General features: G+C 37.5%; 1 protein-coding gene across 1 annotated transcript; it reads left to right on the top strand.

Annotated features, from left to right (window-relative positions):
* Positions 1 to 1,502: 1,502 nt before the first annotated feature.
* Positions 1,503 to 12,715, top strand: rlim (ring finger protein, LIM domain interacting). Its single transcript, XM_051128166.1, has 4 exons — positions 1,503 to 1,645; positions 2,450 to 2,643; positions 9,329 to 9,433; positions 9,541 to 12,715. Exons 2-4 carry the CDS (start codon positions 2,475 to 2,477, stop codon positions 11,184 to 11,186), a joined length of 1,920 nt encoding a protein of 639 aa, XP_050984123.1. The 5' UTR covers positions 1,503 to 1,645; positions 2,450 to 2,474; the 3' UTR covers positions 11,187 to 12,715.
* Positions 12,716 to 13,357: the final 642 nt, after the last annotated feature.

The raw sequence follows: 13,357 nt of genomic DNA on the forward strand, positions 1-13,357 counted from the left end.
CACTCATGCTTGAACTATTTTGGCCTGAATTTTAAGTGAATTTTCATCATAAATGTGTCTGCTGTTCACCGTGAAACAGCTGCACTAAATGTTTGTCCTAAGATCCAAAGAACAAACAAAAACTAAATTATAGTTGACTAACTATAACTTGTATTTTCGAGGCATCAGAACCACGATTGCTCATTTAGAAATTAATGTTTTGGTCTCTTGCAATGATATTAATTACAATCAATGCTACAGTAGTGGCTAGTGTTAAATGTTGACCCAAAAAATGAAAATTCTGTCATGGTTTACATCAAAACGTGTATGACTTTCTTTCTTATCTGGAAGACAACATTCAAAAGTTCAAGCATCTCTGAGCCCCACTGACTTTTATTGGAAAGTGCTGTCTTTTGTGGAAAAATAAATAAATAAAATAATTTTTTTTCAAGAGCTGTCTTTTTTTTCTATATTAAATTTTATAAAATTCTATAAAAATTCTTTCTTTATAAAATTCATACAAAGAAAAAATAATGCTAATACTTTCTGATAGACCTTACAAATTAAATACAGATTACATTCTATATAGAGTTTACAAAATACATACAGCTTATGGTTTAGCCTATTCACTGAGCTGGAAGACAGTCCTGTGAAATGTAGCCCTGGTTTATTGGTAAAATCCTTTTAGGGGTACCTAAATACCATGATTTAACCACTGGAGTACTGGTTGGGTGTTCAGAAATACTGAGAGGGAAAAGGAAATGTGGTCAAGATTGACAATATCATAACAGTTATGGGTAACACTTTACAATAAGGTGTCATTGTTAATATTAGTTAATGTATTAGCTAACATGAACAAACAATAAATACATTTATACAGTGTTTAATAATCTTTGTTAATGTTAGTTAATAAAATACAGTCTTTGTTCATGTTAGTTGACAGTGCATTAACTAATGTTAACAAACACAGCTTGTGATTTTAATAACCTGACTTTTTCTTTGAATTATTCATTGTCTTACAGAAATAGCTACCATCTGATGAAATTCATAGGAGGGAAAATGTTAGCAATAAAATAATGAATGACACTTTTATAACGAATTCACAAAGTATGTTAACCTCATACTGAAAGTGAACAGCAGAACAGTTATTAAAATGATTTTCATTCAGTCTTTGGTAAAACCAACAAGTCGCTTATGGTTCTTCCGGTGTCTCTAGTACAATTTCATAATAAAAGTTGATCTCTTTCTGTTTTGGAACAAATATTAATTACAGTTAAACAGAGTTCACATATAAAACTGTGTTTGTGTTGTCATTTTGGGGAAAGTGGTTGTATAAATTTCAGTGTAATTTTGTGTAATGTTTAGGGTAAGACGGGGCAAAAAATTTGGCTTCCAGATTAATACTGGAATCTAAATATTTTACAATTTAAATACACGGATATTCCGTGTAAAGTCCGTCACACGTAGCCTACCTATTAAATAGGAGTGTTAAGACTTTTAAGTTGTATTACGTTTCCGGAAAATTCCGCACACCGGAAGTAGATTCGACGCTGAAGAGACGCTTGAGAAAATGAACTCCTGAATAGCTGTCAAGATTAACATTTACAAACATCTACGAGGCAGATACGGAACTGTTACTAGTTAAGGCTTCGACACATTTATTAAGGTATTCTTCTATGTTTTTTTCATGTCGCGAGTCAGTTGTTAGGATCGTCGATACGACGGAGAGCTCGCTGACTGCTGCCTGTGTTTATCTCACAGCCGTGCTAGCGTTAGCTTCGTCGTAGCTTAGCATGAACAAGAAAGCTGTTTCTCAATAAGCTTAATCCCGGTTTGTGCTCATGCTACAGCTAACATTAGCTTTCACCCTTTTCCTCGGTCCATGGTTGCGAGAGGTTTGTCGTCACCCATTGCGAAATACATCGTTGATGTAATATTACTGACATTGATTTTTTGTTTTACACATTTATGATCGGACGTACATTGCTAATTCATTTACCGTGTTAATTTCGTTTGGCATCAAGGACACACGTAAAGGTTGTTTTCCTTGAAATTCTTGAGCTTTAGCCTTTAGCCTGTTTAGCTCGCTGATGCCATTTTGTTTTCAGTCTCTGGTTGTAGTCAGCTAATTATATTTGAACAGACTCGAGAAATCGCAGTCCAACTCACAATATTACGTTACTCTTTAATAGTTTAAGAAGATTAATCTAGTGAGCGGGTGCTTTCACGTTTAACCGGTTTTAATTAGTTTCAGGTAACCTTAAAAAAACGCATATGTACACGTAAAGGAACTGTGTGGCCGGTATTATCATTTGATAGTGGTGTTACTGTATGTTAATGGATGATTGCTGTGTTTATTTATTATTGTCACATTTTATAGTCATTTACAGTTGAACACAATGGTGCTTAGTATCTCTGAGTGTATGAGGACTGACTGACACTAACGTGTTGTATCTGCTTTTGTGTGTAGTTGGATCTGACAGCTGGTCGCAGTGATGGAGGGTCAGGATAATGCAGATCAGGGCAGCAGTGATCAATCTGAAATACAACGCAGAAGACAGCTGGACCGTCTGGACAGAGAAGAGGCCTTCTACCAGTTTGTCAACAATCTCAGCGAGGAAGACTATCGGCTCATGAGAGACAACAATCTGCTCGGCACTCCTGGTAAATCCTTTGTTTTTTATGGTTTTCACAGGCTGCAAGGCTATACGGCTTGATAGTGAAATAGGCATTTCGGTCATAGCATGTAGTCTAACAGAGCAGGGTTTTATTTATATTTAGATTTTAACCCTTTAACTGTCACCCCCCATTTTTTTTAAATAGGCATGAAAGTGCAATATCTGAACTTAAATTGTTGTAATTCCTGAACACTTTGGAATACAGATCTAAGGTTGGTCTCTTTTCAAAGAAGATAGACAGCAGATTATGCCAGAAGTGTATTTTTTCAAAAAAAAAAAAAAAAATATTAATAAGTTATAGAAGTTTAAATTTACTAAAAAGAAAATGTACTGTACCATTTTTATTTCATTTTATATAAAATACATATTTTACATACCAGGTTTTACCCTAAATTTGGTATCAGTGTGTCTAAATAAGTTATGTTCCAAATTTGAAGTTGATATGAAAAAAATTGAGGTTCCTGTAAAAGTTTGTTTGGGGCGTTATAACACAAACAGCCACCGGGTGCCATACAAACGCTATAGAATTTTTTAAAATGCATTTTTCTGTCACAAACGTCTAAATTTCTCTGTCAATTTTACTTCTGTCACAAAATAACCACCAAATATCAAATCCTGAGACTCAGACCTTTCCAATGACATGTTGTTTGTCAAGATTATAAAAAGTTTGGATTCTAAAAGACCATAATGCATTTTGTAATATGACACTTGACACCGCTGCTAAGGGGGAGGAGACGGCCAAAAGATTTTGGGGTTCCATTTCCATGGTAACACAATGTCCGATTTCAAAATGGTTTTCATAGAATGATTCTTGGGCTTCATTCTTTCAAATGATATATAATTTATGATGATTACTAAAAATTGATAGAGAAAAAGGACAAGGAAAAAAGAGCGCCAAGCGTCCCACAGGTGGGACGGTGACAGTTAAAGGGTTAATGGTACTGGATTTTAAGTTGAATTAAGATTTTTACTAGTAAACTTTGTTGTTTTAAACCTAAATGAAAAAGCAGCTTGATAGCGCTTGATATGAGGAGCTTATCATTACAAATATACAGGCTACATGTGATGCTAACAAAAGTATCACAGACTTATTTTCAATGTTTCGGATTTCAGCCGTGCAAAGTTTCTTTCTTTCGGTAGCTCTAAATGTTCCTTAAGTGGTACTGACAGACAAACCATTTCATTTACAAAGGTTTAATAAATCAAAGTTATCTTTATTCCGCTCTCTCTTTGTTGTGGAAGATAAGAGATGTTTCACAGAATTTCTGTGCTGCTCTTTTGCATTCAGTGAAAAACACTGTGACTCCTAACATGATGATAAAAGAACAGAAGTAGTCCATAGTGTGTGCCATTACAAATCTTCAAAAGCCACGTGCTAACTAGGCGTGAAGAGCAAACCCAAGTTTATTGTACAAAAGGAGTTATACACAAAAATTCTCCCCTTCCACTGTCATCATATTCACATGTAAACATGTACCAAATGCATCAGACCAGGTTTGGTTACGGCGATGACAATCAATGATGTTACACCTGATTCATGACCAGTCATGGCTATGATGCACCAAAATGAATTGTTTACAGAAATGCCAAAACCTTTCATTTAGCCAAACAAACAGAACTAAAGCTTTTTAAAAAAAAACAAAAACAAAAAAACAGTGATATAAACATGTTATCATGACAGATTTATTCAAACATTTATTAATTGAGATATCACTAACTGGTATATGCACTGTATTACATATTCATTATATTTAGCAAAATGCTTCTCTCTTGAATTATATGTGTATATAGGGGTGTGCGATATGACTATTTTTGATCGTGGACGATAAAAAATGTCTCCATGATCTGCTTTCGGAGAAATTTAGTAGTATCGTGCTATTCTATCAGTTGCAGTTCTGGCGCCTCCGTCTCAATATACTGTACAACGCGACATACATTCACATCAGTGTTAATTCAGTGGTAGAGTTACACTCACAGGACACTGCACTTATTCACAATCACAAAAGTACATTATTTGCTTTAAAGCTTTGCCGGTTACACATTTCACATGTGTGCTGTTCTATTGCATGTACACCTGAAGTGCACGCACACAAAAATCCTCTCAAATAGCACCTAATTACTGAACTAAGTTACTGTCAAAACACAAATGTTTACATATAAAAACAGTAGCTTATGTCTAAAGTGAAAGTAAACAATTGAGAGAAATACGGATGCGTGCAGCTCTTAAAGGGACAGCAGACTAAGTGTACTAAACATGCTGCTGCTTGTCAAAGGGATGGTTCACCCAAAAATTTGTTTTGTCACTTTTTACTCACTAACATGTTGTCCCAAACCTGTATTAATTTCTTTCTTGTGCTAAATGCAAAATAAGATATTTTAAAGAATGTGGTTAACCAAACAGTAGCTGGTCCCCATTGAATTTAATAATAGAAATGATCAAATATATAACGCTTAACAGAAAAAAGAAACTCATTCAGGTTTAAAACAACCTGAGAGTGAGTAAATGAAGGTTAAAAAATAAAACACTATGACAGAATTGATAGACAGATGTCAGAATTTTCATTTTTGGGTGAACTATTCTTCTATGTTAATAAAAAAATAAAAATAAAAAATGACAGAGAAAAATCACTCACTGCTGTTGAAGAACTTTAATACAGTTGCTTTAATAAGAATGAATGTGCAATTGATGTATATAGCATGCAAGTATATAGTGTAAAACCTAGCCTCAACCCATTCAGAAGTACCAGTACTTGCATAGGAACCTATACATAGTAGCCAGAAAGAAATGCTCATTTCAAAGAAAAACGTCAGACGTACTTAGAGGCTTTTGCATCTCTTCATATGTGTGTGTTTTTTTTTTTTTTTTTTTAAATCTATGAGCTATGGACATTAAATGGCGATTACATGAGATCTGATTTCAGTGAGTTGAACTGTTTCTTTTAGCACCTTCTGATATTCATTAATTTAGTGTTATAACTACTAGTAAACTGGAAGAGATGGCGTTACAGTGGTACAGCCACATTCAAAAGCATATATATATATATATATATATATATATATATATAGATTTAGATATATAGATATGTATGTGTGTGTGTGTGTGTGTGTACATGTATATTAGGGTTGTCAAAAGGTACCGGGTTCAGTACTTTGGGTACTGAAATTTTAAAAAAGTCCATTTCCCGCTCACATTTGAGTGCTGTTGAGCCGAATTTTAAACATCGCTGATTGGCCATAGTGTTCACGCACTCAACAGACATGACTGTGATTGGTTACAGTGATAAGTGCTTCACACGCCGCACTGAGTGCTCACACATAAGCACGATGGGAGCATTTGAAAGCCATGTCTGTCAGCAGATCCGTCTATATGCAGATGCATTAGGGATCCGCTGACACACGTGGCTTTCAAACGCTCGAGAAAAATAGAATTACACTTTTAAATATGAAACTAAAATTAGGCCTAACAGTACATGGCCACTGTCTTACAAGCCACTGTCTTAATAGGGCTACGTAGTGCATTCTGGGACGTAAACAATGGGGCGCCGCCATATTGTGAGGCCACATCTGGCGAGACTTAAAACAACAGTTACTACATGAAAATGTGTCAAAAACAATGTTGAAAAGTCGATTAAATTAACGAAATGTATTATACAGAGCAGTATCTTGCATGCGGGCGGGTACCCGACGAGTGACCCACTAAAATTGACATAACAGGTGGAATAATATTTGTGTGTCGGGTGCGGATCGGATGGGTGACAGGCACGGGTATTTGCTCTTTGGACTCAGTCCGGTACTGATACTCAGCTGCTCTCAAACGGGCCCGTGCTTGTGTTCACGCTCTGTCTGAAGACTGTTTGATTTTACTAAAAACGAAATAAACAAAACATAACGAAAATAGTATATGTGTTATTTGCTATTTATCATTTTATGAGACAATGGCTAGCGTAATGTCAGACACAGTTAATTATGACATTTTACACATAATTGTATTTTTACCTGGAAAACCAACTCTTATACACGCATACTCCGGATTTTTAAAATTACATACAACTTTGGGAATTCCATTATATTTTAGATGATCTTGAATATGTTTTCAACACTCCGACATGAGCTCAGTTCTTTTGGTTGTTAATAATAATCCAAGGGGTGAGGGTTTATCAAGCAGGACCCGTACAGGACTCTGATACGGAGACAAATTCTACCAGACAAAAGAAATTTTTCATGTCAATTTTTTAATTATATATATATATATATTAAAGCTTTTTACAATTTCTAATTAGTAGAATAATAATAAGTTACCAATCAAATGAATTCAGAATTATATTGGTATTGATTTTTTTTGTACTACAGAGGTGGCATTGAACATTGAAGAACACAAAAGTGGCTTGTAGGTGTATTTTCATTTGTTTAATGAGGCTCAGAGGTTGCATGAGCGCAATCAAATTCATAAATTCATGTTGAGATTAATGTTTTAAATATAGAAATTTGAATACAGAAATATTAAATAATTTAAATAACTGAAAAGATACTTTAAGAATTAAATTAAAACTGCCAGTAGGTGGCAGCAAGTCACTGATTTAATTACTGAATATATATATATATATATATATATATATATATATATATATATATATATATATACACACGTATACATATACATATATACACACACAGGGTATGTATGTGTGTATAAATATTTTGGGGTTAAGCCAAATATTTGGCATGATTTTGGTGCATCATTATCATCATAGCATAACACATTAAAGTTTTGAACTAAATGCAAAACACAAAAATATTTAAGAAATAATGGAAATGTATGTATATTTTAAGTGCCCAAACAAGTTAATCTCATTGTTTTGGTTTAGAAATTGTGAAACGACTGGTCTTTCCCGAGTCTTTCCCAGGTCTTTGCATTTTATTTTAATGGTTAGCCTTTTGTTTTTGTGCTCAGAACAGTTAAACAAATGTAACACAAACTTATGAAGACACCCAATCCTTTTATGTCCCAGGAGAGTGGAAAGCAATGTTATTTTGGAGCATCCTTTAGCCATGCACCCTGCCAGGAGATGGCACTGAATGGACATTTCTTGTCCTGGTAAGTCCGGTGGTTTTCAGTACAGTCCTGTTCTGTTGCTGTTTAATGAGTCTTTCTGGGCAGCTATTGCATAAAGACTAGAAAGCATTTAGTGTGTAAACTCTCATTTGATGGCAAAATTCTGCATATCCTACTTCGTCAGAAGAAATGAGACTATTGGAAAGCACCTTGGATGTGTTGTATCAAAAAATGCAAGTGTCATGTCATATGAAACATCTTGATCTTTTAAACTGTTAAAGTCTTTGCTGCGTTTTACATTTACAATTGGCAACATCAGATCTCAAGTGACCACTTTTTCAGTGGCCAGTGTAAATGCATCCAAACACATTATGAACAGATTGTGATCAGATCACTGAAGCCACATAATATTGCTGCAGGTAATCATGTTGCCTTTGAGTCAATAAAGCTTCATTTTGTGGGTTCTTGGCGTTTTCTTTTTATTCTGCGCTCACAATGTGAAAACAACAGTATTTAATTATTTACCATATAACTAGAATATATCTGGATCTTGTTTTTTAATGTTTCTTCCCAAAAAAAAAAAAATTCTCCCCTTTTCTTCACTCCTACACTGTACACTGTTCATGAGAAGAAACGCGTGCCTTCATCCAGTCACTGACACCTAAAATATGCAAATAAGCATGTTTAAACCCAGGGTTTAGGAATCTACAGTGTGAAACGTCAGCCTATGAATATTCAGAATCATTCATTGTCATTCAAAGTGGAGCTTTAGACAGCTCATATTTATTTAAATGTGTTCTTACAGTATGCATAGTTAAGCTTTTTGTGTCGATTTTGTTAGATAATGTTGATAACGTTCTTCATAACACTGCTTTTGATTTATTTATTTTTTTTTTTTAAATTACTATAGTAAATATTTTGTTATTATACATATCTGCTATTTCCAACATGTTTCATTGTGTATCAACATGGACATTCATAGTGTCAGCAGCTTACTGCAGTTGGATATGCAGTGTTTTATGTGTAAAAATGTTAAATATTTATAACCATATCTCATTAATAAGGATTTTTGTTGTGCAAGCCGCGCAATTATCAATAAAAGAATTTGAGTCTTGTTGCTTTCATTCACATTTCACCCTGTCAGCCACCACTGATTAATAAACTCACTTTTCTTTTCTGTGTTGACATATTTCCTCTTGAAACAGGAAGACTGGTTGCAACTTTGTTGTACCAGAGAACTTTGAATTTTCAGCTTGATGTTGCTAGTCAAAGGCAGGTGCTATTAAAGGGAAATGAGCATTTAGTGGATGAGCATTTGGAGTTTCCCCTCAGTGCGTCAGTTCTTGGACCTGTTTTGCTGAAAAAACAAGAGTGTACATTTGAATGAATTTTCTTAAGTTCTAGGAGTGAACTGTATTATAGATGACCTCAAACTAAAAGCTGTAGAATTCTAATTTCATGGGGTCAAGGTGCAACTGGAGAATCATTAAAAATGATGAAAGTGTAATTGTCTGGATTTGACCACAGTGGCCAGTGCATTGGATTGGTTACTTGTTCTTGCAAAATCTCCACTCTTGTTTTTGGCATCACAATTCTAACTCGTTCCTTTCTTGGTCAGGTGAAATTACGGCAGATGAACTGTTAAGCCGCCTTCGGCAGGTCAAGGATGGCCCTGAGTCGCCCAGCAATGGCTCCGCTGAGGAGAGAAGGGAAGGACCTGGCGGTAAGTACATTTTTCTGTTTGTACAGAATCCATATCGTCCAGGTGACTTTCCCTGTGATTCTGCCATTTTAAGCATTTTTTGAAAATGATTTCTTTGTTATCCTCAGCAACAGAGATGGAGGGCACTGAGGAAAACCCCAGTGGGGAGACCCTTCTTGACTGGCTCAACACAGTACGACAGACGGGGAATACAACAAGGAGTGGATACCGGGGTAACCAGTCATGGCGGGCCGTGAGCCAAACCAATCCCAACAGTGGTGATTTCCGTTTCAGCTTGGAGATCAATGTCAATCGCAACATAGCTGAGCAGCAAACGCAGACGGAACGGCTGGAAGGGGGCCAGGAAAGACCAGATGGCCCTGTGTCTGAGCCGGAGAGTCTTATGGAAACTGCAGAGGTGGTTGAGGAACCAGTGGTGGATGAGTTGGCGGTTATAGTAGAGCCAGAGCTACCAGTTCCCAGTACCCTGTCTCTAAACAGGGAAGTTGATGCACCAAATCCGCCAGCTCCAGCTCCAGCTCCAGCTCCCCCAACCTTGCCCCCAGTAGAGCAACCACGTCGGGGTCAAATTAGGGCTCGAAGTAGAAGCCCAGAGCAGCGACGGACAAGGGCTCGCACCGCAAGGGGTCGCTCACCACTCAACCTCGAAAGATTAGATGGACTTCCGCCTACTCAGCACGGCCTGCCCTCTCGCAATCCTGAGATCCTTCCTGAGCCCCAGGTCGAGGGAAGCTCAAGGACTCGGCAGTTGTTTTTATCTAGGCAGAGCACAGTGGAAACGGAACCTCAAGAATCGGGAGCAGCCCCCGAGGTACCCGGAGCTCCACAGGAGAGAGAGGCGGCCGCTGGAGAAGCAGGAGCCTCGGGTCGCCGTCCTCCAACCATAATGCTGGATTTGCAGGTACGCAGGGTGCGTCCCGGAGAGTACCGCCAGAGAGACAGCATCGCTAACCGTACAAGGTCTCGTTCGCAGACCTCCAATAACACTTTATTGTTCGAGACAGAGCGTGGAGGTTTCCGCCGGACCTTCTCCCGTTCGGAGCGGGCAGGAGTGAGAACGTACGTCAGCACTATCCGCATTCCCATTCGCAGGATCTCGGACACTGGACTCGGGGAAGCAACTTCTTTGGCTCTGCAGTCTATGATTCGACAGATCATGACTGGCTTCGGGGAGCTTAGCTACTTTATGGACTCGGACTATCCGGAATCGAACCGTGAAGACAGCCCGGCTGCAGATCTTGCCGATGGACTGGGTACCCCTGATGCTGCCTCTGCCGGAACCGCAGCGAGTGAAGCGGATTCCTACCTTCCTGGGAATGGAGGCTCTAACCCAGTTGGTTTAGAGGCACGGACAGAGGAGAGGGAAGCGGATGGTGGAAGTCCTGGTGCTGCCGGTCCTCGGGAGAACCGGGGCAGGCAGCGGGCTCCCATTAGCCTGGACGAAACCGGGTCTCTTCCCTTTCTGCGGCTCGCGCACTTCTTCTTGCTCAACGAGGAAGACGACGACCAGCCCAGAGGTCTCACCAAAGAGCAGATCGACAACCTGTCCATGCGAAACTTTGGCGAGAGCGATGCGCTCAAAACCTGCAGCGTCTGCATCACAGAGTACGCCGAAGGCAACAAATTACGGAAGCTGCCCTGCTCTCACGAGTACCACGTGCACTGTATCGACCGCTGGCTTTCAGAGAACTCAACCTGCCCTATTTGCCGCAGGGCGGTTCTGGTTTCCACCAACCGAGAGAGTGTCGTCTAGCCAGAGTCGGTTTTGTGGCACTTCGACATCACTTCCTCTCTTCCCTTTACATTTATTACCTAGTCATGTGAGAACTCTTACAGAGATTTTTCCATACATCCTATATGAAGCCATCATTAAGTTTTATCAGATTTGCTGGTGCCAACATTTATTTTCCCAAACTACACGTCAGTGTATTTTGTCCCATCTTAAAATGGAATAAATATTGGTGCGAGATACAGCCGATGAAGACCATGCTGAAAGCTCTGATCATTTACTTGTACTGAATGTCAACATTCAACAAAATTATAGGATAAGGGGCAATGTAGAGATACCTTTGGGCGGTACATACACTTTCATAACTTTGAGTTGTACTTTCAAGCTAGTATTCCATATCAGATTATAACGAAGTGTTTTAATACAAGTTAATAATTTGGGCATCAAGAATGGCATTAAAGATCAAGAAAAGTGTAATTTTGATTGGAAACTGCATTGAAACAGTGTCACACTGTGTTGCATCTGCAATGATTTTGGCTTCGTACAGTGGTTGCGTGTTGGTATGAAAGCGTAGTGTGTGTTGTACCAGTTGCACCATTATGACTAAATGCAGATAAACTGTAGTAAACTTCACACAGTAGTTCTGAGTGAATTTGTCATCCTGTATAGCATAGATTTTGATTTGGCATTTCAAAGTGTTCAGTAATGCTGGTTTTGACAACCATATGGCCAGACACTTTTTTTTTTTTTTTTTTTTTTTTTTTTTTTTAATTTTTCCCCCACAAACAAGAAAAACAAACAAAAAAGGCTGTAAATATGCTCCGTGGACACATCAGGTTGTATTTTCGATTTGTCTTCCCAAACGGCGATGATGCATCAGTTGGCTGACTCAAACACACTTCATATATCTTAAGAAATAAACTTGGCTACATATAGGCGATGTTGTGCAATGCTAATAAGGAAAATGTAAAGGATGTTTTGACAAATTGACTTGTATGTTGTAGTCTGTAAATATTAACATTTAAAATGAAGACTTAAATGGAAGTTTTTCTAACCGTTCTGTACATTGAGAATAGCATCATTTATCTTACTCTGAGGAGGAAATTATTTTTCTCATTATGTCATGGTTGGTTCATATGGGAGTTGAGGTTCTTTAGTCCCATGCTAGACAAACAAATGCAGTGTTATTTAGAAACAATAGATGAAATATCAGTTTTCATTGTTTCTGTGTTGACTTGGGATACTAACCCTAAGCATAATGTTCTCCACCACGAGTTACATCAACATTTCATGTATTGCAAGCGAAGCCAACCATTGTTAAAATGCATATTCCTATGTTCAGAGGTCATGTATTATAAGAGCGAGTTACTTGATAGAATTTCTTAATTTGTCTGCATCATATTTATAGGTTATATTTTGAGTCATCTTTTGACTAGCTTCCAGTTTGCTGTGTTTAAAATGAATAAAATGATTTCCTCACTTGACCGTTTCTCTGTGGCCTCGCCATCATGTTTAGTGCTGCTGTGGAATAAAGGAGCTTACCGTGAATCACATGACCCTGCTATCGACCAATCTAATTTAGCAATACGTACTGCATTAATATGCTGTGAAAAGTTTATTGGTTCTGCACATTCGGGTTCAAGGTTTGCATTTACCAATAATATTAATTTTCCACAAATGTTCAGTATCGTTTTGAATTATATTTGGATTCATTAGGTGACATTTGCTTGTATCACACCAGTGCTTACTGCACACAGACATTGCACACTTTCTGCTTGGTTGAGAGACAACTACAAAATATTAATCAATCTGTTCTGGCTTCATCAAGCCGTAATGTTATTTGTATATTACAATAAAAAAACCATGTACAGCAACAAGACTGCAATGGTTTGTTTTGAAGAAAAGTCTGCATTTTTACGTAACTGTCAAATTATTTTTAATGTTTTATTTATTTTTCTCGTGAGTAGCACTGTTTGCGCAAACACTTGTATCAGTATCAGTACCTTGATGCAATTTTTCCTTGATTACATTTTAAAACTTTAAAACACTTTCTTTCTCAGTTGTTTGGATATGGTAGACATAAATGTAAGAAGATTTGTTCATTGAGCTAAATCATCTCTGAACATTGACAACATCAAAGTATCACCATTTGAAATTGCCTTATATCATCACACTGATCTAGCTTTTTACATTGT

The sequence above is a fragment of the Labeo rohita genome, chromosome 14 (assembly GCF_022985175.1).
Source record: "Labeo rohita strain BAU-BD-2019 chromosome 14, IGBB_LRoh.1.0, whole genome shotgun sequence".
Classification (NCBI taxonomy): Eukaryota; Metazoa; Chordata; class Actinopteri; order Cypriniformes; family Cyprinidae; genus Labeo; species Labeo rohita.

Coding starts and splice junctions, on each gene's coding strand:
- rlim (XM_051128166.1), top strand. CDS start 2,475: ATGGAGGGTCAGGATAATGCAGATCAGGGCAGCAGTGATCAATCTGAA. Junction 2,644..9,328: donor CAATCTGCTCGGCACTCCTG/GTAAATCCTTTG, acceptor TTTCTTGGTCAG/GTGAAATTACGGCAGATGAA. Junction 9,434..9,540: donor GAGAAGGGAAGGACCTGGCG/GTAAGTACATTT, acceptor TGTTATCCTCAG/CAACAGAGATGGAGGGCACT.